General features: G+C 49.4%; 12 protein-coding genes across 12 annotated transcripts; 5 read left to right on the forward strand and 7 right to left on the reverse strand.

Annotated features, from left to right (window-relative positions):
- Positions 1–517: 517 nt before the first annotated feature.
- Positions 518–1526, forward strand: N7503_003367 (SGNH/GDSL hydrolase family protein; the record flags this gene model as incomplete). The annotated part of the gene is made up of 5 exons (XM_057062914.1): positions 518–678; positions 730–769; positions 821–899; positions 951–1341; positions 1393–1526. The coding sequence occupies exons 1-5, from the start codon at positions 555–557 to the stop codon at positions 1524–1526; spliced, it is 768 nt and encodes a 255-aa protein (XP_056923829.1). The 5' UTR covers positions 518–554.
- Positions 1527–2287: 761 nt separating this feature from the next.
- On the forward strand, positions 2288–3957 carry N7503_003368 (uncharacterized protein; the record flags this gene model as incomplete). The annotated part of the gene is made up of 2 exons (XM_057062915.1): positions 2288–2486; positions 2546–3957. The coding sequence occupies 2 exons, from the start codon at positions 2288–2290 to the stop codon at positions 3955–3957; spliced, it is 1611 nt and encodes a 536-aa protein (XP_056923830.1).
- A 528-nt stretch (positions 3958–4485) lies between these two features.
- On the reverse strand, positions 4486–5264 carry N7503_003369 (uncharacterized protein; the record flags this gene model as incomplete). Its single annotated transcript, XM_057062916.1, has 4 exons — positions 4486–4999; positions 5053–5106; positions 5168–5183; positions 5234–5264. 4 exons carry the CDS (start codon positions 5262–5264, stop codon positions 4486–4488), a joined length of 615 nt encoding a protein of 204 aa, XP_056923831.1.
- A 251-nt stretch (positions 5265–5515) lies between these two features.
- On the reverse strand, positions 5516–7348 carry N7503_003370 (bifunctional hydroxyethylthiazole kinase/thiamine-phosphate diphosphorylase; the record flags this gene model as incomplete). Its single annotated transcript, XM_057062917.1, has 6 exons — positions 5516–5770; positions 5831–6308; positions 6360–6767; positions 6831–6966; positions 7018–7194; positions 7249–7348. The coding sequence occupies 6 exons, from the start codon at positions 7346–7348 to the stop codon at positions 5516–5518; spliced, it is 1554 nt and encodes a 517-aa protein (XP_056923832.1).
- Positions 7349–8619: 1271 nt separating this feature from the next.
- Positions 8620–9873, forward strand: N7503_003371 (translation initiation factor eIF5; the record flags this gene model as incomplete). The annotated part of the gene is made up of 1 exon (XM_057062918.1): positions 8620–9873. The coding sequence occupies one exon, from the start codon at positions 8620–8622 to the stop codon at positions 9871–9873; it is 1254 nt and encodes a 417-aa protein (XP_056923833.1).
- Positions 9874–10162: 289 nt separating this feature from the next.
- On the reverse strand, positions 10163–13709 carry N7503_003372 (uncharacterized protein; the record flags this gene model as incomplete). Its single annotated transcript, XM_057062919.1, has 2 exons — positions 10163–13627; positions 13677–13709. The coding sequence occupies 2 exons, from the start codon at positions 13707–13709 to the stop codon at positions 10163–10165; spliced, it is 3498 nt and encodes a 1165-aa protein (XP_056923834.1).
- A 577-nt stretch (positions 13710–14286) lies between these two features.
- N7503_003373 (DNA ligase (ATP) CDC9) lies at positions 14287–17128 on the forward strand (the record flags this gene model as incomplete). Its single annotated transcript, XM_057062920.1, has 4 exons — positions 14287–14354; positions 14427–16248; positions 16301–16531; positions 16583–17128. The coding sequence occupies 4 exons, from the start codon at positions 14287–14289 to the stop codon at positions 17126–17128; spliced, it is 2667 nt and encodes an 888-aa protein (XP_056923835.1).
- A 480-nt stretch (positions 17129–17608) lies between these two features.
- N7503_003374 (uncharacterized protein) lies at positions 17609–18451 on the forward strand (the record flags this gene model as incomplete). The annotated part of the gene is made up of 2 exons (XM_057062921.1): positions 17609–17715; positions 17782–18451. 2 exons carry the CDS (start codon positions 17609–17611, stop codon positions 18449–18451), a joined length of 777 nt encoding a protein of 258 aa, XP_056923836.1.
- A 733-nt stretch (positions 18452–19184) lies between these two features.
- N7503_003375 (uncharacterized protein) lies at positions 19185–19476 on the reverse strand (the record flags this gene model as incomplete). Its single annotated transcript, XM_057062922.1, has 2 exons — positions 19185–19257; positions 19322–19476. The coding sequence occupies 2 exons, from the start codon at positions 19474–19476 to the stop codon at positions 19185–19187; spliced, it is 228 nt and encodes a 75-aa protein (XP_056923837.1).
- A 1030-nt stretch (positions 19477–20506) lies between these two features.
- Positions 20507–21342, reverse strand: N7503_003376 (uncharacterized protein; the record flags this gene model as incomplete). Its single annotated transcript, XM_057062923.1, has 4 exons — positions 20507–20615; positions 20695–20859; positions 20960–21092; positions 21264–21342. 4 exons carry the CDS (start codon positions 21340–21342, stop codon positions 20507–20509), a joined length of 486 nt encoding a protein of 161 aa, XP_056923838.1.
- Positions 21343–21440: 98 nt separating this feature from the next.
- N7503_003377 (uncharacterized protein) lies at positions 21441–21663 on the reverse strand (the record flags this gene model as incomplete). Its single annotated transcript, XM_057062924.1, is given in 2 exon segments — positions 21441–21552; positions 21572–21663. 2 exon segments carry the CDS (start codon positions 21661–21663, stop codon positions 21441–21443), a joined length of 204 nt encoding a protein of 67 aa, XP_056923839.1.
- A 462-nt stretch (positions 21664–22125) lies between these two features.
- On the reverse strand, positions 22126–24801 carry vtc4 (putative vacuolar transporter chaperone (Vtc4); the record flags this gene model as incomplete). The annotated part of the gene is made up of 4 exons (XM_057062925.1): positions 24758–24801; positions 24163–24625; positions 22568–24104; positions 22126–22511 (listed from the first exon to the last, which is right to left on the reverse strand). The coding sequence occupies exons 1-4, from the start codon at positions 24760–24762 to the stop codon at positions 22126–22128; spliced, it is 2391 nt and encodes a 796-aa protein (XP_056923840.1). The 5' UTR covers positions 24763–24801.
- Positions 24802–25910: the final 1109 nt, after the last annotated feature.

Below are 25910 nucleotides of genomic sequence, written 5' to 3' on the forward strand. Positions count from 1 at the left end.
GTTCCAAGTATACGTGATGCACTATTGGAACTTTGTTGTCGTCGCTTATAAGCTTTGGGCGCACACACGACCCTCGGCAGATTTTGGGGATTAAACGTGCATAAGATCGATCAGTAAACAGCAGCGACGTTATCAAATCAAGGCCCCCGATGCTGCTTATAATTGGCCGATGTGTAACCGCTTTTAGTGGGGATTGTGATTGGTCTGTTATACTAGTTTCTCTACCTGGTTTTCCTACCGTCTACTCGGCTTCTATACCTGATTCCTATACTCTGTTCAGATTTTACCTAGACGTCGGGAAAATGAAATATTGACTGGCACACAAAGTTGCGAATGTGACTTTGTAGAAGATTCACGAAGCGCTAATCTGCATGGCAATTGGTGGAGAAACCATCGAGATAAGATGACTCGGTCCACTCCGTTTTGTCCACGGAGCATAACACCCCCACCATCTTTAGGTCTTTCCCGCTACTCTAAACCCCGACATATATCCCCTCGACAGCCTAGCATATTTTTTATAATTTTTCTTTCACCTGTGCTCAATTCAGCTCATCATGACGAGATCAGACGAGGTTATCGGAAAGCCATATGATCAGTTCCTCCTCTTTGGGGACTCGATCACCCAGATGTCCAGTAACCAGGACCTGGGATTCGGCTTCGAGCCAGCATTGCAAGACGGTAAGTCGATTTATTTTGGAACGAATTGTTCTCTGCTAAATCTTCCCATAGTATACTGCCGCAAGATGGATGTGCTGAACCGTGGGTTTTCGTAAGCGTTCAAAAATTCACAACCCCTCGTAATCAGTCTAACCGACAACAGGGGATACTCTACCGCTCATGCCATCAAAGTCTTTCCTAAATTCTTCCCATCGCCTCAAATTGCTACCGTGCGGTTCATAGTAAGTGTCCTTCAGCTCCTCCGTTCATACATTGACTAATACAACCCAAAGACCATTTTCTTTGGTGCCAATGACGCGGCAGTTCCTGGGCACAACCAGCATGTTCCTCTGGAGCAGTATAAGCAGAACCTGACAGATATCGTTCAACATCCGGCAATGCTTGCTCAGAACCCTCACATCATTTTCATTACTCCCCCACCAGTCAATGAATACCAACTAGAGGGCTTTGACAACGCTAAGAACACTGTCCACCCCAGCCGAACTGCCGCTCTTACGAGGACCTACGCTGAGGGAATGAGAGAGCTCGGTGCATCGCTCAATATCCCAGTTGTGGATACCTGGTCTGCATTCATGGCTTCAGTTGGTTGGAAGCAGGGAGAACCTCTCATTGGATCTCGAGATGCGCCCAATAACGAGGCATTCGGTAGTCTCTTCACTGATGGTAAGTATCACTTCAAGACGTCAATTTGCCGCCACACTAACTGATATCTAGGATTGCATCTGACACCGGCTGGATACCGTATTGTCAGTACTGAGCTAATGAACACAATCCGTGCTAACTGGCCGGAGCAAGTTCCAGAGGTCCTGCCAATGGTCTATCCCCCGTGGCCTGAGGCTCCCAAATAAATATTACATTCATAGCTCTATTTTAGACGGCCTTGGCGCCCCAAGAATACAATCAGAATTACTTTGGGTAAATTCCGTTGGTTTTTAGTATATAAAATCAAACTCCACATACAAAAAATCGATCTAATTGCACAGACCATGACATCTGCCGCGTAGTTGAAGCCGTTAGTGGAGCAGCACGGGAGCGGTCTAGATCAACTTCCTTCCCCTCCTGCATATGACGCTGTCCTCTCCACTGCATTTTCCCCCAGATCTCATTCCCGCTGCATTAAATCTGACATCAATTCCCTTGTCGCGTGCGATCTTCGTTTGTGAAGATCCACTTTCACCTGCTCTCATTCACCACCCCTCCATCAGTCATCACTCCGCCAACCACTTGCTGTTCAACTCCAAAACCTTAACGCCGTCAACCTTCCCATCGTCTCCCTTGCATATTTCAGCCTCAACCTATTTCGACCTCATTTGCTTTCATACATTCCGAGCCGACCACGACCTTCTCTTTGTCCATTTTTCACGCCTCGAGTCCTCACCGCATGCCATAGCGAAACCACAAGCCCCTGCAATCTACAGCTCGGAGGACGGCCCCGTGGGCCGTCACGCTTCCTGAAGGAGGGAGGAGGCCGAAGGAGGCCATACGCGATCATAGAGGCGGGAGTTGACGGAAACAAGTTGGCATCTCTTGGAGTTTTCGTCCTAAGGGCGCAAGGGGCGTGATTGATTCCAGGGCGGTTGAAAGATACCAACCTACCAGCCAGGGCCTAATGGATGCGCCGTACTATTCTGGCCCGCGGGAATTCTGGCAGATAGTTGAGGACCTAAAAGAGCTTCATGCTGTACAATTTGAGCAGGCCGAGCGGATCGCACGACTCGAGCGTCGCCGTGACGAGGATGCGAGATTGAAAAGTGTTTGGGGTCCACTGTCGCCATTTCCTACTCCGTTGGGGAGTTCTATTCCCACTGGTACGCGCTTCAGTTAGCCAAAATCCCGGTCGCGTTGCTAATAGTGGCTTTGCATTTAGAACCCGCTTACAATTCTCCGCCTGACGCCTTCAAAGGATTTGATCAAGGGCCTCATCCCGGGATGTCTAGCTCGGCTATGGTTATGGAAGGTGATGAGGAACCGCGACGAGGCGCTTCACGGGCGAACAGTGTGCGATTTGATGAGAGTGCTATTCATGGGTATGGGCAGGCTAGTCGGTCAACCACCGAGCTGCCGCTCCGCACCGGTAGTGGGATGGGAAGCTCAATGATGACCGAGCGATCTTTTTCTCATCGGTCAGATGGCCGACTGAGCTCCTCGGGACACTCGCTTCATTCGACACGCACAAATAGTATGGGTTTGGAATCGAGTCGCTTATTGGGCTCGTCATACGGTGGATCGTCGCCACTTCTCCCTCCACCTGGGTGGGCTCTCTTGGGGCCAGTACCTTGCATCATCCGATGCTGGCTGACACCTAGATTCTCAAATGAGACGCTCCTCTATGCCGCAGTCTGCTCAGGCTCCTACATGTCAACATTGGGCATATCGACCATTCGCAATCATGGATTGGAAGATTCGATAGAACATGAAGATGGCATGAAATACGTCAAGGTTCCCATGCACCTCACCGAAGCTAGTATCCACCATATTTCCCCTCGCTCCGGCAGCCCTGAGCCCCAGGTACCCACGTTGACAGTTCGATTCTTGGTCCGCGAGACAGATACCACCGACGATTCAATCGAAGTAATCATCGGGATTGATGTGCTTCGCGCACACAATGCAGATATTTTGCTCTCTAAGGAAAAGATCATTATGCTTGACGACGAGAGAAATACCATCTCCATTCCCCTCGTCCGCCCCGAAAAGGAGTCTGCCTTCAAGACTCTACTAACAGCTTCAAACGGGATCAAGATCAACGATGAATCGGGAGAGCCCGCGGTAAATGGGGATGAAACCGCTGGAGTTATTGGACAGTCCAGTGCTCAACAATCAACTTCAGCCCCTGCTTCAACTCGCATTTCCGTTGGCGAAGCAGTTGAAGGGAAGAAGCCTCGTCTGCAGGATCAAGCTCCCACAAGTGCTGAATCGCATCCCACTTCGGCTTCGTCCCATGATCCAACTACTACCTCTAAGACCGAGCCTGCTACTGTATGGAACTCTTGGCGTCGCCCAAAGCCTGAACCTATTGCCACAGAGAAGAACGGGCCTGGCCGTCCCATGAAAGTCCTTCGGCCTACCAAGCTCTCTACTCGTGCAGCATCTTACACACCTGCACCAATCAGTGTATCTACAGATCGCACCGAGTCTCATGGCACAGCACCCAACTCTGCTGCCCCTACTTCCTCCGACGGTAACGCTTCGTCTGTGACGTCCGCAACCAATCCCGTTGGCGGTGCCTCGGCGTTCGGATGGCTGAACTCATCCGGCCACGCGACTGGAACCCCTAAGTGAACTCCTTCCGTGAAAACGATTTACCATAACTTGCATCTTAGCGACGGATCTCGGTGATGAGCCGTAAAATACTACAGATGCCATCTCGATAGTCCCTGTTTACCGATATGGTATCCAGTCTTTTTTTAGTTAATCTTCCACTTAGCGACGACATCCATAGTCGGATAGTCATGACACGACAGCAATTCAAAAATGGGTTTATTATTGACATTGAAGCTCCAAATTGTGCACTTGTAACTGTTCATACATACCTCGATAGATTTCGGAGGCCACTGAACACAAACTTCCACATACGTTAGATAAACATAGTCGCTAAGACTTCTGATCCTGAGTCCTCGGCATCAGGTAGCATGGCATGAAAATTTTCATCAGCTTTCGCAGTCAACTTCCTCTCTTTTGGTGAGACTTTCTTTAGCGTCATTGGCGACATGCTCAGTCTTCAGGCGCTTTCCAACAAGTACTATTGCTTCTTCTTGACGCTCCATCTCTTCCAGCTCAGGATTGAGCAGATATATTGGGCCTTCCAATTTAAATCTTAGCAAAAACATCCAAAGCCCCCTTCGTCTCCTCCACTGTCTCCTTAACCAACCCACTAACAGCTCTGAACGACTCATGATTCGCATCTCCCAAAATCTCAAAGAGCAAACTCTCACTACTAGTAATAATAGCCCCCGCATCCCTCAGCCGCTCAAGCGCAATCTTCCTCTCCCCGGGGTTAACACTGCTGACCCCATCCACAACAATGTAAACCCTAAACCCGCGCCCCAAAAGCTGGAGTGTCGTCTGCGTAACACATATATGTGTCTCAATGCCTACGATGATTGCATCCATAGCAGTGGGGTCCGAGGGCAGCTTAGCATTCAGCTCTGGGGTTATCATTGAGAAAAGCGTCTTGTCGACATCGGCTTTGATGTTGGGGCCTTGGAGGTGGGGGGAGAGCTCGGAGACGGTTTCTCCGAGCTTTGCGCGTGATTGTGTGCTTATGTAGATTGGGAAGTTGAGGGTGTTTGCAGCGCGGACTAGTTTGTTGGTGGTTGAGACTCTGGGCCTTGTTAGTGATTGTTTATGCTGGAGGTGGGGATGAATGGTACTGACAGCTTGGGGAATTCGTAGATTTTCGTGCGAAATTTCTCTTGGATGTCGCAAATACTATAGGATTGACTGATTAGTCTGATATTGTATGGGTTTGGTTGTTAATATTTGAACATACAATAGTGCGGGGTTGCCTGTAATGTGTTAGTCGAGTTCAATGGGTAGTTGTTCGTGTGGTGCATACGAATCCGAACAGTGCGAGATAGGGTAGCCATGATGGAACAGCACTTAGCGATTGAATAGATAGATGGGGTTTCAGACGAAGTGTGGTGGAGAAGGAAAAGGGAAAGGATTAAGGGACTGAAGAGCGGCGGGAAATCGGAGATTGCGGGGAAGCCAATCGGCCGAGGGGAACTATGCACTGCGGAGAATGCCGTCTCATACTACGTATTAAATTGCCAAAGCTACTATGGTCATCAAAAGAATGGGGTATTCTTGTCTCGTCTCATTACCATGGATTTTAGATTTAGATTTTCACCTCGTGCACCTTTGCTCGGCCAGCGATCCAGCTATCGTCGCCCTTGGCTGCCGCCGTGCGGATGGCGTATAGCTCATCTAGGAAGGCTGGTACAAAACTGCCAGGACCGCGAACATAATCTTTGGCTGCAGCATTTTCAGCTGCAATCTCGTACATCAGAAGGCCAGATAGCACAGCAAGCAGTTTGTCGGAGTAGGGGGAGGCCAGGAAACAGCCTGAGATGCTACCAAGGGCACATCCAGTCTAGTAAATTGATGTGTTAGCATCAATCGTATCAAGGGCCTTGAAAGGGTTGAGACATACTCCGGTCACTTGTCCCAAGTATGGGTGGCCATTTTCAACGGCGAAAACACGCTCTCCGTCACTCAGGTAGTCAACGGCTCCAGTCATCAGCACAATATTTCTTTCTCGTCGGGCAAGGTCTCGGGCAAGAGCAGCCTTTTGCGAGTCAGTGAGGGTGCTGGGTCCACTATCAACACCCCGCTGCTGCACTGCATTACTACCCCAGACCTGGCGAATCTCGCCCTCATTACCCTTGATCAGGTCAAAGTATCCACCCGACATGAGTCGAGAGACCGCATTTCGGCGAATCTCTGTTGCAGCAGCACCCACGGGGTCTAGGACCACAGGGTTACCCCGTGTGTTGTACGCCTTGATAGCTTTTTCGTAGTTTGGGATACTCTCACTGGTCAATGTACCCATGTTAATGAGAAGAGCGCCGTTGAACTTGCAAAGATCCTTGGCTTCATCGCCGTATGGAGACATGATAGGCGATGCGCCACTTGGAGGGTGGTTAGTATGAATGGCTCAACATATAGCAGCAAAGACTTACATGGACAATGCAACATTCGCAACAAAGTTAGACACTACAAAGTTAATCATGTTGTGGACCAATGGGTGCGCCTCGACCAATCTGCGCACGATCTGCGGCACCTCAGCTACCAGGGTCTCGGGCTTGCTGGCCCCGGCAACCTTAGAATCCAATGCAAATACAGGAGTTGACTTGATAAGCTTGGCGAACTCCTCGGCCGAAGCCTTGGGGTCGTCGGCGGCCACAATAGCGCTCACAATAGCTACTCCGTCCAGGCCCTTGTTCGGGGACTTGGACTGGTAGAGTACCCGTTGGACATTGGCGTGGTTGATACCTCCAATAGAGACCGTACCAATAGAAGATTCACTAATGGCATCCAGAATAGCCTGAGTCCCTGCTGTTCCAATAACAGACTTGGTGTTGGTTTTTCTGGATCGGTGTTTTGGTTAGTCCATTTTCCGCTTACGCTGGATGGGGCCATAAAAAACATACGTTGGAGTGGCAAACATTGTCCCAATACCAATGTAATCGGCGCCATCGGCGACAGCCTTGCGAGCCTCTTCTATAGACGAGGTACTAATTCCAATAATAGCATCTTTGGGAAGAAGCTTCTTCGCCAATTCAAAAGCTAGTTGATATTAGTCTCCGCGGGAAACCGGCATCAGGTGAGCGGACTTACTCATATCATCCTGACCCAAATGAACACCCTCGACTCCCACAGCAAGGGCAACATCCACTCGATCATTGATCAGTAGTGGGACACCATAGCGCTGGGTGACTTGATGCAGCTTTTTAGCTGTGCTAATCAAATCTCCGGTATCGCTCTTTTTGTCCCGGTATTGCACGACCGTGACCCCTGCAAGACATCCTGGTTAGACTCGGACTATCCATCGGAGTATCTTTGTCTTACCTCCTTTTAGGGCATCTTCCACAACCGTGCACAGGTCTCGCCCCTTCAGGATTGCCGGGGTCGAGTCCGTCACCAGGTACAGCGATAGGTCTACGGGCATTGTGACCTAAACACACAATCAAAGGAGTGGATCCTTAGCGGTAATGTGCAGGTATCCGAGGCTTCCACGCACAATTGGCGAAAAATAGGACCCGGGAATTGGCGATCACGAACAAGTTGCCGTTGGGGGAGATTTGGTGGGGCTCGGAGGGGTTGACCTCATTCTGCAGCCAGATTTTCAAGGTTTACTTTGTATGAACTACGTAGCTTAGTTATACGCAAAAAAGCAAAAGACGAATCGGATCTATCAAGAGTCTTGTTTATCTTGGTTCGATTTGCTTCCTTTTCTTTCTTGTTTTTGTATTTGTTTAGTATGGGGTTACTGTATTGTTCTAGTGAAGTCCGACTCGGCCGCTAAATCCGATGGTGCTAAGGCGACGCATCAACTTACAAGCTACACGCACTGTTTGTCTCTTTTTCAACTCCCACCACGCTGCAGCACAAAGCCTCTTGAATCCTTCTCACGCTCGCAATGAAAGCCTGCCTTACCATTTTCGATATTCTGGGAGGCATCAAACCATATAAATGATCTACGTGGCAGCTAATCGCTGGCATGCAGGTATACTCCAAGTGCGGAGTGCGTGCATATAAGCGCGTCTACGGCCTTTGACAACGCCCCCCGAGACCACGTGCGGGATGAGCTAAGCAGACCCGCTTGAAAACGCTTTCTCTTTTTCGTTTTCGCCCTCAATTCTGTTTTTAACCCACACATCTTTTAAGGCCTCGACATCTCGCGAAGCCTCTGTTTCCCTGCGTCAACTGTGAATACAGTTTACGCGTCCACTTGAAATCAACCCGCGTTTACTTCGGTATCGCCATCATCACTTTCTTCAGCAAGCTATCCCAGGGTCTCCGGCCTCTGACTCGGATTCCCAGAACAACCTCGGTCGTTCTCGCCCCTAAGAGACACCCAGCAAGGATTTCGACTGCGAACTTGTCTATGTATTCGTCCTCCGTGCAAAATTTCGATTATCACCTGCCGCTCAAGCTGCAAACGTTTCGCGCGTCGAAACCTTGCAGTATACACCTTCGCTCTTGTGGCTGAATCCCTTCGGTTCACTTGACTCCCTCGTTGACCTACGCGTGAGAAATCACACTGTTTAGTCAAACAGAGTAACCCCTCAAAATCAGAAAAATCAACATATTTGTTAAAACACCTCCGACACGCATGTCTTGTTCCGTCGACAAGATTTCGTTCAAGATTTCCTCCCGCTACCTTTTCCGCAAGCCAATCGTATCCTCGTGATCCAAGTTTAAATCAATACCGCCAACATGGCTACCGTCAACATTCGCCGGGATATCTCCGATCCCTTCTATCGCTACAAGATGGAGAAGCTGCAGTCCAAGATTGAGGGCAAGGGTAACGGTATCAAGACCGTTATTGTCAACCTGAACTCTGTCGCCCAATCCCTCAGCCGTCCCCCTGCCTACGTCATCAAATACTTCGGTTTTGAACTCGGTGCCCAGGCCAATGCCAAGCCCACTGACGACCGTTGGATCATCAACGGTGCCCACGACGCGAACAAGCTCCAGGACTACCTGGATGGATTTATTACCAAGTTCGTGCTCTGCAAGAAGTGCAAGAACCCCGAGACCGATGTCATCATCAAGGATGAGACCATCACTCTGGACTGCAAGGCCTGTGGCCAGCGTTGCACTGCTGACCCCCGCCTGAAGCTGAGCACCTTCATTGTTCGCAACCAACCCAAGCCGGGCAAGAAGGAAAAGAAGGACAAGAAGGCCCGCCGTGAGGCCAAGAAGGAGAGACAAAACAACGGCGAGGATGTCAGCCCCGCTGACAGCAACGGCTCCGAAAATGGCGAAGAGGAAAACGGTGATGAGGCTCTTGAGGCTGGCAGCGACGATGAGCTCGTCCGCCAGGCCAAGAACCTCCAATTGGAGGAGGATATCAAGGACGACGACTGGGCTGTTGACGTTTCCGAGGAGGCTGTCAAGGCTCGCGCCAAGGATCTCCCTGATGACCTTAAGCGCGCTGTCGTCATCGAGGATGCCGACGCTGATGAGGCCGATGGTCCTTCGTCCTACGAGCAGCTGGGTCAATGGATCATCGAAACTGCCGAGGAGGTTGGCAGTGTCACCAAGGTCTCCGATGTTGACATTTACAAGAAGGCCAAGGACTTCGGTATCGAGACTAAGCACAAGACTCTCGCCGTTCTCGCTCAGAGCATTTTCGACGAGAAGATTACCAAGCAAATCGAGGCCCGTGCCCCATTGCTTAAGAAGATGATCACTTCCGACCGCCACGAGAAGGCCTTCCTTGGCGGTACTGAGCGCTTCGTCGGACAGGACCACCCTGACCTGATTCCTCAGATCCCTGCCATCCTTCTTGCCTACTACCAGCACGACCTTGTGTCTGAGGAAACCCTCAAGGCCTGGGGCGCTAAGGCTAGTAAGAAATACGTTGACATGTCGATCAGCAAGAAGATTCGCAAGTCTGCCCAGCCCTTCCTGGAGTGGCTTGAGACTGCGGAGAGCGAGGATGAGAGCGACGAAGACAGCGAATAGATGTTTGGCTTTACGCCATTTTTCATCGCTTATCTGGCTTATGTTTCTATTTGCAAGCTGTCTTTACAGTGGCTCAATGTCTTCCTGATTCTCACACATTGCAGTGAGTTCAGTCAGTTTGAATAGTTAGTCTTTTAGTTTAGCTCACCAATCGCCACTCCTTTGAAATCTCCACATGATCCAGATTTTTAATTACGTAGTACAAGGAATTTATTGCAGTATTTGTAGATCATGTCTATAATGCGCTATGAAAGCAGTGTATTTACAAACACATGGATCTAAATCTCATTTAAAATGCAACCTCTGCGAACCGGAGTACCACTCCATCAAGCTCCAGGGCCATATCATCCTTAACTTCAGACACAGGTCCAGTAGAAGGACTATGCAGTTGATTCCGCTGCTGCTCAAAAATGAACCAAGTCAAATCCGCATTCCAAGTCTCCATCGCTTGGATAGCATCATCAACTGATGAAAGCATACTCCTTTGCGCATCATCCAACCTAGCACCCGAGTCCAAATTCCTAGAATGAAAATAGTATGCGGGACCAACAAATAACGCAATCCACGCACCCAGTATCTCGCATATCCGATCTCCCACTTCGAGTGGTAGACGGACGCGAGTTAGGACGGTTAGGAATAGTGAAATCAATGCTCGCCAGAGTGTGTGATGTGGTGTAAAGGCTTTGGATCCGGATGTGAGAGGTGACAGTGCGAGAGAGGCAGTGGGCGCTAAGTTGAATTCAGCGTTTGAAGTCTCGGTATCAACAGCTTGTATGAGCATTGGAGCACCTGAACGTTCTTGTTTCTGTTTCTCCAGACGTTCCTGGCGGGCACGGCGTTCATTCGCTGCTTCGGCGTCTTGTCGGACTTTTGTCCAGACGCGTTGATATACGCGTTCCCATCGAGAAAACTCGGGTTCGATGCGAGAGGCCATGAAGTCGCCTGCGCCCTTGCACATGGCTTCGATAGCTTGGCAGGCTGCTGTGATGACGAAGGTTTCTTCTTGGAAGGTCTGAATATCGGGTTGACTGGGGGTTTTTGTTGAGCCGGAGGTGGATTGGGTGATTAGGCTGTTTGAAGAGGATTCGGAGCCCAGTGACGAAGGGAAGATGATTCTTGAGGCTACTGAGGGCCAAAGATCGTTGATTAGAGGGAGGAAGCTGTTTTCATTTTGGGATAAGGCTGGGAGCACGTCGATGAGGATTGTGAGAAGAGAGCGTCGGAGATAGGGCGATGGCGAAGAAAGGTGGGATGGGGTTGATTTGACGATGTGCAAAAGAAGGGAATGAGTCTTGCTCAGTGGCTTCTCGCTATCCTCTGGCTCTTTGGGTGGTGGAAGTGGCTCATCGGATTCAGCTTGGTTCAGTAATTCCTCGATGGTTTCGGGTTCTGGAGGTGGCTTGTCGTAGGTTTCTGACCAGGGCTTCTTGGGATGCGGGATATTCCCTTCCGCATCCATTTCTTCTTCGTCATGCATCGCGCTCTTAGCTTTCCTCTTCAAAATATTTTCGGCAATCGTGGAAATTGAGAGGTGCTGGTATTGACTCTTGCGGTGGTCGTGAGGGCCAGTCTCTCGGCCATCGTCGATTGTCAGTAGCGATGGTTTTCTTGCTCCTTCTTCAACAATAGCCGCTAAAGACTTGAACAACATCTCGACCAGCTTTGGGTAGCCATGGTATAGGTCCACAATGCCAAATATGGAGTCGATCACATCATCCAAGTAAGGGATGAGTCTTGGGCCACAGAGTTTTACCATCATGAAAAGAACTTGCGGTGGATATGGCGACACATCAAAGGTGTTGAGCTTCAAAGCAACTGAGTTGACCAGATAGTCCACATTTTCGATAATCATTGTACTGGTGTCCGGGTAATTGCAGGCTTTGGTCAATATATTCAAACATGTCATGGAATGATGTTGGAGAACCGGGTTGTTGGATGCTAGCAATTGTAGTGTGGGATACAAAGCATCCATGAGCTCGGGTCGGAATGCCTCACCAAGTTGCTGGGCTTGTAGAGCAACTGCTTCCAAAGCAAGAGCCAGTGTTCTCCAGTCACCAGAACCATCCGCTGGTAGTTCAGTCAAAATGATCAATGATGTACAATACAGCTCCTCTATCATTGTCGCACGCTTGGACAGAGACCGGGGCTGGTCTAGTTGGTCATCCGCAAGGAAGTCATCAAAGACAGCCATAGATTGGGACTGTGAGCGAAGAGACGTCAAAGCTAACCAGAAGGGACCAACGACGGTCTCATCTGATGTAGCCTGCAGTCGATTGACAATCAAACGCGTGATCGCATTTCCAGATTCAGACAGGTTGAGCCTTGTGATCATAGACCGCAGGTCCTTCAAGGTTTGTTGCTGACTTTGGTGCTCTAATAGTACCGGAGGAAATTCTAGCGATTGAGACCCGATGCCAATGACATCCAGGTTCAGGCTCTCTGGGGTAGTAGAGGCCAGTATTTGTGGCCCGTTTATGCTGGTTTTGACGACGGCACTGACACTGTCACATAGGCCAGATGCCAGGCTATTTGTCAGTATGTCAGACCCAGACTGAACCTGGGATAAGACCTGGAAGGCAGTCGAGATCTGCCGTATTCCCCATTGTTTAGCTGTCTCGTCATTGCTTTGCATGATTCGAGGAAAGGACATGAGCCAACTATGAAGTGATTCCTTGAGAGAATCTATCACGACTGGATATGTGGTAGTTAGATGAAGGAGTGTCTTATAGGCCTCATTCGGTAACTCTTCTTCTTTGTCAGCTAGAACCACGATCGTGTCAACCATCAAAGGAACGGCGTCTTTCAGAGTGACCTGGCAGTCTTCTATCACCATGACGCAGAGCTTCAACATTGCAGTTTGTACTTCTGGTCGCTGATGGCGCCGGACCTGGATCACGTTGACTAACGCTAATTTGATTTGCGTGGTTGTAGCTTTCAGCCAAGACTTGTCCAACGCCACTGTATCGGTTTCGAGTTGGGCGGGCTTTATCTTCTCTGTCTGAGCAGTCACACGATCATTAAGCACCGCTTGCAGAAGATGGTTCAAGGTGTGTAAACATATCTCCAGCAACTTGTATGACCGTCGAGTCTGTGTTGTGGGTTTCACCACTTTGGCTAGCGCAGAGACTGTTCTTGGCATGATGCTCGCCAGTACCACATGGTCTGAGATTCTGGCATAAAGGGCCTGTAATGCCTTTGCAGATGCAACACAGAGATCATCGGATCTCTCATCCACAATTCCTTCTAATAAGAGATAGACCGTTTGATCGACTACCGTTGCGGTGCCGATCTCATGGAAAATGGTCTGTTCTGCAACTGGGCCCTCCAGCACGTCGAAAATCACCCGGAGACAATTGAAACCCGCTGTTGAGAGCTCTTCTGTTGCTTGGTTCTTAAGAGGTTCTTTCCCATCGATTTTGCTTGGGGATCCGCCCACGATCAATGTCAGCAATATGATCAATTGCTTGCCCAATGCTGGCGATAATTTTCGACGCCACCCATCGGCAACCAATATTTGTAAGCATTTCACTGCTAACTCGAGACACCGCGTCGGTAGTCGCTGCGTTTCATTGAAGATATGTGAGAGAGGGAAGAAGGCATATTCAGCAAGCTTCTCATCCAACGCATTCTTTCCTGCAAGCTCCTCCAAGACATAGTGAACTGGTTCAAGAGCTCGAGTCACATCTGCAGCTGAGTTATGATTACCTCGAAAACCCAGACCGACGGAGCTTAGCTCCACACATGGTGTACGTAGCTGTTAGATTTGTTAGTATGTTTTCCGCGATGCAGTGGGCAGTACATACCCGCTTGAATGATTCCTGCCGCTGGTTTTCCATTGTGGTGGGCAATACCCTGGGTTTCAGATATACCACAGGGCCTTTACATATATGATCAGACCGAGAATCAGTCAAGCAGAGATGAAGCCATGCTGGATTGTGATTGATTGGATTGATCAGCGTGGGATAAGTTGCCGCCTTTATCATTCTGCCAGTCTACGAGGGCGGCGTGAGCAATAATTCCCGATAAAGTAAGATAGCTACCACGTGACTGTCGCGTCACGTCGCGTGGAGAACATTGGCAAGGTCGATGTTGCCTGAAATCCAAGATTCAAAGGCTTATGCTGCCTGGTCGTGCTCCCTGTCTGATTACTGTATTTAAGCAGACCTCGGTTCACTTTTGAGATCACTATTGTGAATCAACTCGCCTATGCGCCCTCTACAATTCGCATTGGCGCCCAAATCGCTCTCGTGCTTCCGATTCCATCTCCGCATCGAACCAGCACGTTCTTACAGATCTTATAAATCCACCACACAGCTTTATCAAGCATCTCGCCAATCTCAAAGCAGCCCACTGCTCGGTTCTTATCGTCACATATTCACTTCATCGTCTTTGTCTCCAAGTCCACGCATCATCATGGCGGATGACAAGAGTAATAAACAGGCTACGCTGGGGTATGTGCGCGATTCCCAATCAACCATCGGGTGCGTCGGCCTAAATTGGCGCATCATTTGCGTGCTTTAGGCTTCTGGTTACTGATGTGTTGGTTTTTTTAGGCGGTTTTTCGGCTCATCCGCGAATGGAAATCAGGCCCCAAAGAAACAAACGACACTAGCATTCGGCGGAAAGAGACAACAAAAAGAGAGCGATGCTGTAGAGGGCTCTACGGAGCCTGCCGTTACTGAGAAAAAAGATGACATGGACATGAAGATTGAAGATGAACCCACAACTGCCTCCGACAAGACAATTGAACCCGAATCTGCCAAGAGCTTGAAGCGGGAAAAGGTCGACGAAGGGAATGAGAGTGATAATTCGGACGTCCAACCTGTTTCAAAACGCCGGCGCAAGGCCACCAAGGAAAAAACTCCACCCCCCAAGCAAAGTCCCAAGAAAAGCCCAAAGAAGTCATCACCTGCGAAACAATCCAAGTCACCAGCAGCCAAGCCCACGAAGCCTGCGTCCCCCAAGCCAATCCTGAAGAAAGCATCGGAAGAAGAGCTTGCCGAGGAAAACAGTCAATCAGACAAAGATGAGGAGCTGTCAGAAAGCGACGAGGAAGTTAAGCCCGAAGTGAAGAAGGAGACGATGGCGAAGGTGCAGGCAACTCTCAAGTCGACAGGCAATGATCCATACCCGGACTGGAAAGCCGGAGATCCAGTGCCATATGCAGCACTTTGTACAACTTTCTCTCTGGTTGAGATGACCACGAAACGCCTGATCATCATGGCCTATTGCTCTCAATTCCTCCAGCAGGTTTTACGGCTCACTCCGGGGGATCTACTCCCAACCGTCCAATTAATGATCAACAAGCTGGCTGCGGACTACGCTGGAATTGAATTGGGCATTGGAGAGTCTTTGATCATGAAGGCCATTGGTGAGTGTACTGGCCGCAGTCTGGCCGTCATTAAGACTGATCAGCATGAGATCGGTGACCTGGGACTCGTGGCTGCTAAAAGTCGATCCAACCAACCGACAATGTTTAAGCCCAAGGCCCTTACCGTGCGGGGAGTCCATGAAGGCTTGCTTGGTATTGCAAAGGTCAGTGGGCACGGATCCCAGGACAAGAAGATCTCGGGCATCAAAAAGCTTTTATCTGCAGCAGACGCCGCCACCGCAGGCAAGGGCAATAAAGGAGTGGACATCACCCACAACAAGGGTGGCCCCAGTGAGGCCAAGTTCATCGTCCGCTTCCTGGAGGGTAAGCTGCGACTGGGTCTAGCTGAGAGAACTGTGCTCGTGTCCTTAGCTCAGGCAATCGTCTCTCATGAGGCCGCATTGGAGGGCAAGAAGGCAACTCCAGAAAAAATGGCCGAGGGAGAACAAGTCCTGAAAACCGTGTACAGCGAGCTTCCCTCCTATGAAGTCATTATTCCCGCTATGCTTGAACACGGCCTATTCAACCTCTCCAAGGTTTGCAAGCTGCAACCGGGTGTGCCTCTCAAGCCGATGCTTGCCAAACCAACCAAATCAATCACCGAAGTTCTTGACCGCTTTGAAGGAAAGGAATTTACTTGCGAGTATAAGTACGATGGAGAACGAGCTCAGATACATTTTGTGGCTCCAAGCGCGATTGAGCAATTCCCTGCGTCTACTGCTACGTTACAGAGGGATGACAAGGGTCTTTCTGCAATTTTCTCCAGAAACTCCGAAGATCTGTCAAAGAAGTATCCGGACGTGCTGGGTAAGCTAGATACTTGGGTCAAAAACGATGTGACAAGCTTTGTTCTGGACTGTGAGACTGTTGCTTGGGATACTGTCAACAAAAAGGTGCTTCCGTTCCAGCAGTTAATGACTCGGAAGCGAAAGGACGTTAAGGCAGAGGACGTAAAGGTCAAAGTATGCGTTTTTGCTTTTGATCTTCTATTTTTCAACGGAGATGTAAGTCATTCATCTACCCCACATTCCCTCTGCAGCTCTAACAATTCGACAGCCTTGCGTAAAGAAGTCTCTTCGGGAGCGCAGGGAGTTGATGCACCAGTGCTTCCAGCCAGTTGAAGGCGAGTTCCAGTTTGCCCAGTATGGCGATACCAATGTTCTTGATGAGATTCAAGATTTGCTGGAGGAGAGTGTCAAGTCATCCTGTGAGGGACTGATGGTCAAGATGCTGGATACTGATGAGAGTGGATACGAGCCTAGCAAACGTAGTCGGAATTGGCTTAAGGTATGTTCCCAATGATCCATCTCTGATCATTCAATCTAATCTCGTGAACAGGTCAAGAAAGACTATCTAGCTGGTGTGGGTGATTCACTTGATCTCGTCGTGCTTGGTGCTTACTACGGTCGTGGAAAACGTACTTCCGTGTACGGTGCTTTCCTTCTGGCCGCCTACAACCCGAATAACGACACATATGAGACAATCTGTAACATCGGCACTGGCTTTTCGGAAGCAGTGTTGGAGGAATTCCACAAGGAGTTAAAGCCAATGGTCATCGATCGACCCAAGCCCTTCTATTCCCACTCAACCGTGCCCAAGGATCAACCAGATGTGTGGTTTGAGCCTCGTCTGGTATGGGAAGTCAAGACTGCCGATTTAACACTCAGCCCTCGGTATCAAGCAGCTGCAGATGAGTTTGAGGGTACGACTGGCGGTGGTAAGGGTGTCTCGTTGCGGTTCCCTCGTTTCATCAAGTCCCGTGATGACAAAAAGCCTGAGCAAGCAACAACAACCCGTGCCGTGGCAGAGATGTACCGGAAACAGGAGGCTGTGGCCAAGGAGACTGCGGGCAAACGAGGCGTTGATGATGATTTCGAGTATTGAACTGCATTACGTAAATCAGGCAATTATATAAAAACCGGGTCACTTAGTGATTCTGACTATCTTATCACATTACACATTCATTCTATGGTCAGTATTATCTCGTAATGCAAAGTAGCAGCCGGTCTTCTGAGGCTTTCTGGTACTACTCGTTGGTACGGAGAATTCATAGACCATTACAGTCCACAATGGAGAGACAGTCTTTCATGGAACTGTCTTGCCATATGTTGATCTTCCAGGATTGTCTCAATTGCATTCTATCTTGTGTTTGTATTCTTTGTGTGTTTGTATTCTTTGTGTGTTTGTTCCAAGTTCGTTCCCTCACTTCCCATCACTCTTCATCACTCATCCTCTTCCCCCCCTCATCTCTTCTTCTTCTTCTTCTTCTTCTTCTTCTTCTTCTTCTTCTTCTTCTTCTTCTTCTCTCTCTTCCTTTCCGTCCTCCATCTTGTTCCCAGTATCATTGTTTTGAATATCGCTACAATGACTCCCAAAAACAAGAAGAAGTCTCGTGGACCGGGTCAGAAAGCCAAGTCACCCGAGTCCCTTAAAGGGTGTGTTCAGAAGGCCCCTCCTTCTAAGAACGAGAGGTCAGTCACGGGCATGGGCTCCATTACTGGTCTTTCTTGACTCACTGACCCCTCAACTTTCATCAGCTCATCATCCAGTACCAAAACTCTGGAAGCTCATGAGTCCAAGATCATCACAGAGGAGATGACCGAGCCGAGCTCCGAAGCACCTTCTTCCCAGCAAACAAATGGAGGCACCGCTCTGCCCGCTGCACCACCAACCGCCAAGTCTGATTCCGAAATTGATAGTGACGAAGAGGATGACGATTATGAAGACAATGATGAAGACGATGACGACGACGACGAAGAAGAAGATGACGATGAAGACGACGAGTACAACATGTATTCTGCAGAGTGGAAAGCCAAGTCGCGTGACCGAACCCGCAAGTTCGTCCTCGAATTTCTTGACACCACCAAAAGCAAGCATCTTGTTGACATGAAAATCCGCCCTCTCGTTGGCGAGAAGGATTACACATCCTGGCTGTTCGCGATGGAGACCAACCTTCGCATGCACCAGGTCTGGGAAGTCGTGGAAGGTGATCTTACCATGCTGGTGTCAACTGACGATCTGTACCCAGATCTCATGAGAATGAATGACGTCGCGTGCGCGGTCATTTATGCCAACATCTCCCAGCAAGTACGGGATTGCCCATGCGTGTTCGGTTCGCTCCGGTACAGGGACCCGGGTATTTTGATGAACGCCATCAACGAGCACTTCGGCCCCGACAGCGAGGGTATTGGGGGACAACACCATTGATTTCAGATCTTATCTACTTGCAAGAGTAGCCATCATATCCTTTAAGGGCTTGTTGCCATCTTCTGCGTGGTGTTCATGGTGTTTCAGTGTTCTGAGGCTCTGGTTTAGTATTTGTTTCTTGTTATCGTGCTAAGTTGCCAGGACAGATGACCACATCTGGATCTATGTTAAGGATATGAGATGAGGATTCAACCAATCATTAGTTATCATCAAAGCACTGAAGAATGTTATCCATTTCTTTTCTCTGTGATACCTACAAAGCTCCAGCGAAGACTTGTCTGTCTGACTCTTTGCTGATCATTGGCAGCTAACACTCTGGACCTGACAAAAAAAAAAAATCTCACGAAACAGCCGAAATTCTTCTTCTCCTCCATGCAATTTTGCAACAGAAGCACCATTTTTCCATTCTTAAACATCGAAGACGTTGATCAAACATAGCCACCCTTAAGCTACACAGTCTCGATCTCTCTCATCCGGCCGACATCATCCAGCTCAGTAGAACAAATTCATCGTATCGTAACCATATTAGATGAGCCTTTAATTACTCAAGGAAATTACCAGGGAACATACTAGGACGGATCCTTAGGCGCTCCCCATGCCCGATGCTACCAACCATCAGCCCTGCACGACCTACATTCCTCAAGAACGAACCTCGCAATAATCAGGATCCCTCCCCAGGTTCTTATTCGCATCCTTCGCCTGTTTGTATTCCGGGTTGAGTCCGTGCCGTTCTTCAAAGGTACCGATTGGTCTCGGGTTCGGACGTCGCGCTGACATCCAAAATACAACTGGAAGACCGACGGCAGCTATAATTAGATACCTACATAAAACTGTCAGCCAAGTTCTCCGTATCCATTTCCAATATCTTACACTCTGTTGTTGTGGGGATGATGTCCTGGAGCGGGTGGCGCGCTGGTGGCGTAGCTTCGGAGGTTGAGGCGGCTATTTAGGAGAGAACGGGAAGTCTGTGTTGGTAGTATTTGCACTGCTGCGCCAGTGCGAGCATATAGACGTGTAACGTTCATTGTGATGATTGCATAGGAAATGCTGATACAAAGTAATAAGCAAGGGTAGGTTGTTACTATTAACTATTTAAGGTAGGTGTGCATGTGAGCTTCAACTCTATATCACTAGTTACATCATCAATCTTGCCTCTCAGCTCGGGTTTGTTGGTCGCGAAGCTTCGAGTCTGCTTTTGGGAATTGGGAAGGCAACTTGATTTGCCCCAGACAATCCATGACGTATTCATGGATACGAGGTTTTTTAACCACAGCAATGCAATATGGAAAGGGATTTAATGTTATTCTATTGTCTTTAATGTGAATGCCTTTCTATTTGAGATAAACATGATGCTTATGGGACTGCGGTATGAAGCTATTCGGAGTTTATTTTACTAAGGTCTTATGCGTACGACACCCGGTATTTCAGGCACACATGCTGGCCATCTTTAACTAACCTACTAGCTATGCTGTAGTTGATTCTTTAGGCTGAATTAGCCGAATGTTGTTCATTAATAGCTACTTTATCTAGAGCTACTCATTAAGCTGCACAGATCTATGCTCTGCATCATTTGACACGGCTTGTTGTACTAAGTGTATGGTTAACAATCTAAGGTTAGGGCTACGCACTTACCTCCGCCTCCCGCAACAACACACACAACATATCTTAACGTGCAAAGAGGAGTAGTACTCACCTTGAAACCCGTTGGAAAGCATAGTACGTGCCTTAATTAGCTGCTTGTTAGTAAATCCCAAATGAAAGCAAAACAAACAAACAGATAACGCGCTAGGTAAATGAAAGAAAACAAACATTTCAATTAACGCAACAACGCAACTCATCCGGGAAAAGAAAGAAATAGCCCGTGATAAGACACCGCTTACTGGTGTATGGGACTTTAAGTGTCCATAAACGGGCAAGTGGTGTATGAGACAAAAAAAAAAAAAAGCAACAACAGAACCGCGAGAAACCGCAAAGAAACAAACACAAACAGTAGATCCACGTTCCTGCTCGAGTACTGTGCTCACCCACAGCCAGGAGCCAGGGAACAAAAGCCACTTAAGCCTCCTTCTCATTATTTTCGTCGGCACGCTTCTTATCGTCAGCGTGCTGCTTGGCCAACAGATATTCAGCAAACATCTTCAGGTCGGCACTGTCAAACTCCTCACTAAAGAAGACAATGTCAGCTAAATTCACCTCACTCCGAAGCAAATGAATAAGGAATCAGGAGCTCAAATGCAACTCACCTGGTATAGTAACCAGGGGCGACGCGGGCAAGGGCCTTTTCAAAGTCCCGCATTCGGTCAATCTCCGTGACAAGACAGAGCTTGAATCGCAGGAGGATGACCTCCTGCTGGCTCTCGCGGTACATGTCACGGAGATTGCGGGACTCCACGGTGAGACGCTCAATCCTGTGAAGAGGAGGTCAGTTTTGCTTACATTCTTACGCATCTTGTATCTTCGTGCTTGCTGGGAATAGTGAGGTTGCAGAGTGGTAAGAGTGAGACGTACTTCTCAAGCATGGTGTCGGCCCAATCAGGCAAGTCACCCTCGGATTTCTCTAAGTGCGGACCAGAGGGCACCTCAGAGGTGGAGTTGCCGGCCATGTTGGGTTCAAAGGAAGAATCGGTGGGAGAGGGGGGCACTGGGACAGAAGTTCCAGGAGCTCACTTCGGGGTGGTGGATGGGGTGGGTGTGAGCGAGAGGCGAAAGGAGGAGCGGCGCTTTGATCAGCTCGGTTGAAGACATGAAAGCCAATCCTGGTGGGAAGAGCCAGGTCCAAAAGTAAAGGGAAAGCTGCTGAGTTGCAAGTTACCCAGAGTGGCATTATGCGGGAGGTCGTTGAGGTCGACCGGAACCGTAGTGTCTTCTACCTGCCCATCCTCAGCCGGCATGGGCTGCAAGCTCTTAGCCTTCTTGGAGCAAGGCATGCTCCCAACACGTTCAACGAGCTCTCGGGGGTGGGGTGCCCGAGACGATGCCGATAACCTCGTTAAAGGCGGGGCGAGCTCTCGAGCTCAAAGTCAGTGATGAACCTGACGAACTCTTCAACGGTATCGGTCTCGTGGCGGGCGATACCAGTCGAATAACTCTCGAGGGTCCCGCTGGTACGAATCCACATACCAGGTTATGCGAATTTGAGAAGCAGGGCGAGGAGCGTTGCGACGGAAGCGATAGTAGTGCACGATTTGAGCCGGACAACACGAGATGATCATAATTCGAGCCCCGCAATTTGGGCACCTCAAAACGTACCATTCAGGGTACATTGGGTGTATGGGGTATTCGGGGCAGGTTAACTGCACAAGTAGAACGCCACGACAATCTCGGCACAGAACGAAGAGCACCATAGTGGCGTGGAGCGAGAAGTGGATCTGGGGTATGAGAGATGGAGTCGGAGCGCGTCGACCGGTGAATATGCTGTGGAAGACCTCATTACATCTTAAGGTCAAATTCACGCTAGAGCCTTTATGGACCCCATGTTGTTACCCTTATTGTTATTTGGAACGTACGCGTGTACGTACTCTTTCCCGTGATATAGAACGTACTCTGCCTCATCTTTTATACTGGACGTTAATGTAGTCGTAATATTTCCATTGGTATTTTGCAGTACATACAAACCTTTCTAACGCCTCGGGCTATCGAACAAAAGAAAAACGCCAGTGTATATGCATGTCAGCTTACAGCTCCCCGTGACGGGGCTTTTCACCATCTCCAGCCAAGAAGCCGCCGGCGCGAAGGCGGAATCCGAAGTTAGTCATAACGATAGCAACAAGACCAAGACTGAGAATAGTCGGGCCCCAACGCTCGTAGTACACGCGCTTGACATCGCGGCGCTTGCGAATCTTGTCCACACGCCACAAGTAAAGAACGAGACTGTAGACCAAGGCGACAGCTGCCAGGATGGTGAAGGCCCAGGACGAGGCAAGGGTGATATAGTCGAAGCCAAAGTTCAACAGAGTGGCAGCGATACCACCGAGAATGATCGAAAACTCGAGCCAAGACAGGAAAGTGCGCTCAGCGGCAAAGTAGACTTTCGGCTCAACACGAACAGGGACAAAAATGCCTGGAAAACGTTAGTACGATATGGTATAGAAAGGACAAAATATTCGAGAAACTTACGTTTGCCAGGTGGTGCCTGGAACCGCTGCATGGTCCGGCGGGTACCCTGCAGGACTGCAATACCACGCTGCTCTTGCGGAGGCATCGAGGTTGGTCGTGGACGCGGGATGACGGCCATTAATCCTGCCCATGCATATTGCCCCGTCTTGCGAAGATAATGTATGACTAATTGCTCGGCATAATAGGCACCTCCGATGCGACGGGCCTCTTCGAGCTCATTTTCATCATATGCTTCATCATCAGAATCGTAGAGTGGGTAATCCTCCTCTCCGGCCAGCGGCTGCGCAGCAATACGCTCCTCAATGTCCAACTCGTTGCCGTTAGTCTCGACAAACAGAAGGCGGTCGTCGCCTGACCGGGAGAACCCGTTAACTGGGGCGTCAGGAGTGTCAGGTGAGTCATCATCCGAATCCTCGTCATTCGCGGACATGGATGTGCTGGCTAGGGGTCGTTGGATACCGTAGCGCTGGTTGGCAGGCTTGCGGATGTCGACGTCCATCTGGGGGTACCAGAAGGGCAGAAGATTGATGCGGGTGGGGAAAAGGGTGGCGGTGCCGTGAATAAATTTAGAGAACTTGGGGACAGCCTCTACCAGATGACTGGCGGTCAAATCCCGAATCCATTGAGGCGGCTCCTGGCCAGCCTGAGTCTGCAGCTTCACCTCCAGTACGGCATAGGGGAAACGGTCAATATCCTCTGGGGGCAGCTGAGAGAAGGGGAAGTCCACTCCAATATCCATGCGGCGCCAGTTGCTGCCAGCTCGAGGCCGGCCGTCCAGGTTATCCTCACGAATCATAGTGAGCTCAGTGTCCAGAGAGATACGCACACGAGCATCACCAGGCAGCTGGAAGGCTGTACGGTGGTAGAAGGTACGTGTGACAGGGACTAGGCGGCGAGTGATAACGCGGTACTGAATTTCCCGGGCCAACTGCTCGAGATCGTCGATCTCTTCTTGACTCTTCTTGCCTTCTTTACGCATCTTGTCAAAGACCTCTTCGACTGTCATTCGTCCGTCCAAGAACGCATTGACATTCTTCTCCTTAAGTGAAAATCTCGCCTTGACGGACTTCTCACCAGTCCAATCCTCGCGATGGGTCTTCCGCTCCACAAAGATCTGGTCGCTTTCCATACCTCCGTACCAACGCAGACGAATAGCCTCCGCTCCTTCGGTCTTCTTTAGTCGCCCTTGGTACAGCTCCCAGGTATCAGTGTTGTCATAGTAGATGGAAGAGATAGCGGTGTCCTTCTCCTCGAACTCCTTGGAAGCGTTAAAGACCAAGACCGGCAAGTGCTTCAGAACGACCAGCTTCAGCTCCGTGATATTGTCACGGTGCACCCAGTACTTGGTGGTCTGTCGCACGAAGTTCTGTTGGGTGCCACCGGCTGACGAGTCACCCTTAACGGGGTTACCCTTGGTACGGACCAAATCATAAAGCTTGGACAGTTTCACAACAAACGCATCATAGTTGTCCTTGAAGAACGGTTTGGCATTCAAGCGTGCCGCAAAGACTGGTCGCAAATACCATTTGGTTTCTTTCTATTCGACATGGTAAATTAGTATCAAAAACCATGACCTGCTGGGAAGGTTCACCTACGTCATGCTTTTTAATGATCTTTTGGAAACCGGTGTAATTAAGCTGGGTGAACTTGGCCAGGTCATGAACATCAGCGATGATATCACTGAGGATCTGCTCCAGCAACAAAAAGTCATCGTCAGTGGGCGGCGGTCGGGGCGGGCGAATGACGCTCGGGCGGCGATTGCCCGAGTTATCAAGCCGCTCAACAACATCGGCGACCTCGAACTCAGAAACCTTAATTCGCTCGACAATTTCCTCGCTCTTGCGCTTTTGGAAGAGGTAGACCTTCTCCAGCTCGCTCTCCAGCAGCGTCACGAAATTCTTCTCATCGTCCTCGGTCCATTCCCGGCGAGGTGGCTTAGCAGTATCTGGGGTGGGCTGGGTGACATAGTCGGTCTTGAGAGCTTCCTTAAGTTGGTCGTATGCGATGTAGAAGGGATGATATTCCCTAATCATCGACGATTGAAGGTGCTCGCCGAACCTGGAGGCTGGGTCAGTATGCGGGGAAGCATTTCTGAGAAAGATCTGCGTAGGCAAGGGATAAGGAAGAAGAGAGATAGCCTATCCAGCCATTGGCAGCCATTGGCAGCCATTGGAATTGAATGGTACGTACCTCATGATGAAAAAGACCACTGGGAAGCACAGTGAAGAACGTTTGTAGGAAGGGAAAGAGCGAGACTGCGAAGGGAAGGCGATGGACTTTATCGCCCCCGAGAACGGTCTAGCTTAGTATGGACCCGCTCGGGGCAAATGTGAGTCCAGATGTATGTAGGTCGGAACACGCCGAACTTGTTTAGTTTCCCTTGCGCCCCAAGAAGGTAAAAAGTGGTACGAAGAGCATCGGCTAACAATTACTCTGGACGAGCATGCAGCCACTGGGAGTCGTGCACCGTTGAAGCTGTGCAGATCCATCGGTGCCATTGGTTCGAGCTGATGCACGTCGGATGAGTCAGCCAGTTCCCCACTGACGTTGTGACCAGTCACTGACGCACGTGCTCTTTGATCTGTTTGACGCTAAAATCTTAGTGAAAAAAAATTAAATTCAACTTTGGCAATATCAATTACCATTACGCGACATTGAGCCTCGCGATTTACACGTTGAGCATCCTATACGATGACATGCTTTTTTGCTCGCAACGCTAGCACCTTATTTCCCAGGGTACCTAGATCAAGAGGTTTGTGATACCTACTTGGCCCAGTCCCTGCAATAGGTATACCCAATGAACCAGTGTTCATTGGCTACTAACTGTGGGCATTCAACGGAAGGTGTGTACATGTCTCCGTTCAAGTGGAGCTGTCATGCGGGTTCTCTGCTCTGAATTTAGGCAATATGTAACTAGCGCAACTACGAATTCGACCAATTTAATTTACAAGCATGATACTGGGGGCACGCGACATATTACTTTTTTTGGTGTTGCCGGACATCTCTGAGCAGATCATCCTTGTATCCTGTACGCACTAACCAAACTCAAAAAAGAAAATACTTAAAGCTTATTATGCTCCATTAAGAAGGTGCATGAGCCCTTCCTAACCGAGCCGCGTGGGACCTCCTAGGGATACTATAAGCCGGCAGTGGCCGTATACCTTACGAAGCCGATGGCCCACAAGCATCCCGAGTGGGGGCGAAACCTCGGAACGAGGAATACTTTCCATGGATAAACAAAACGGCAAAAATGAAAATTGGGCAAAGACCCTTGATTGGGAATATAGTACTGCCTTTGAAAACATTTTATTTATTTCGCCTTGCGTATCTGCACATGCAGCCA

The sequence above is a fragment of the Penicillium pulvis genome (genome assembly GCF_028828015.1).
Source record: "Penicillium pulvis strain IBT 33274 chromosome Unknown contig_1_segment0_segment0, whole genome shotgun sequence".
Lineage (NCBI taxonomy): Eukaryota > Fungi > Ascomycota > Eurotiomycetes > Eurotiales > Aspergillaceae > Penicillium > Penicillium pulvis.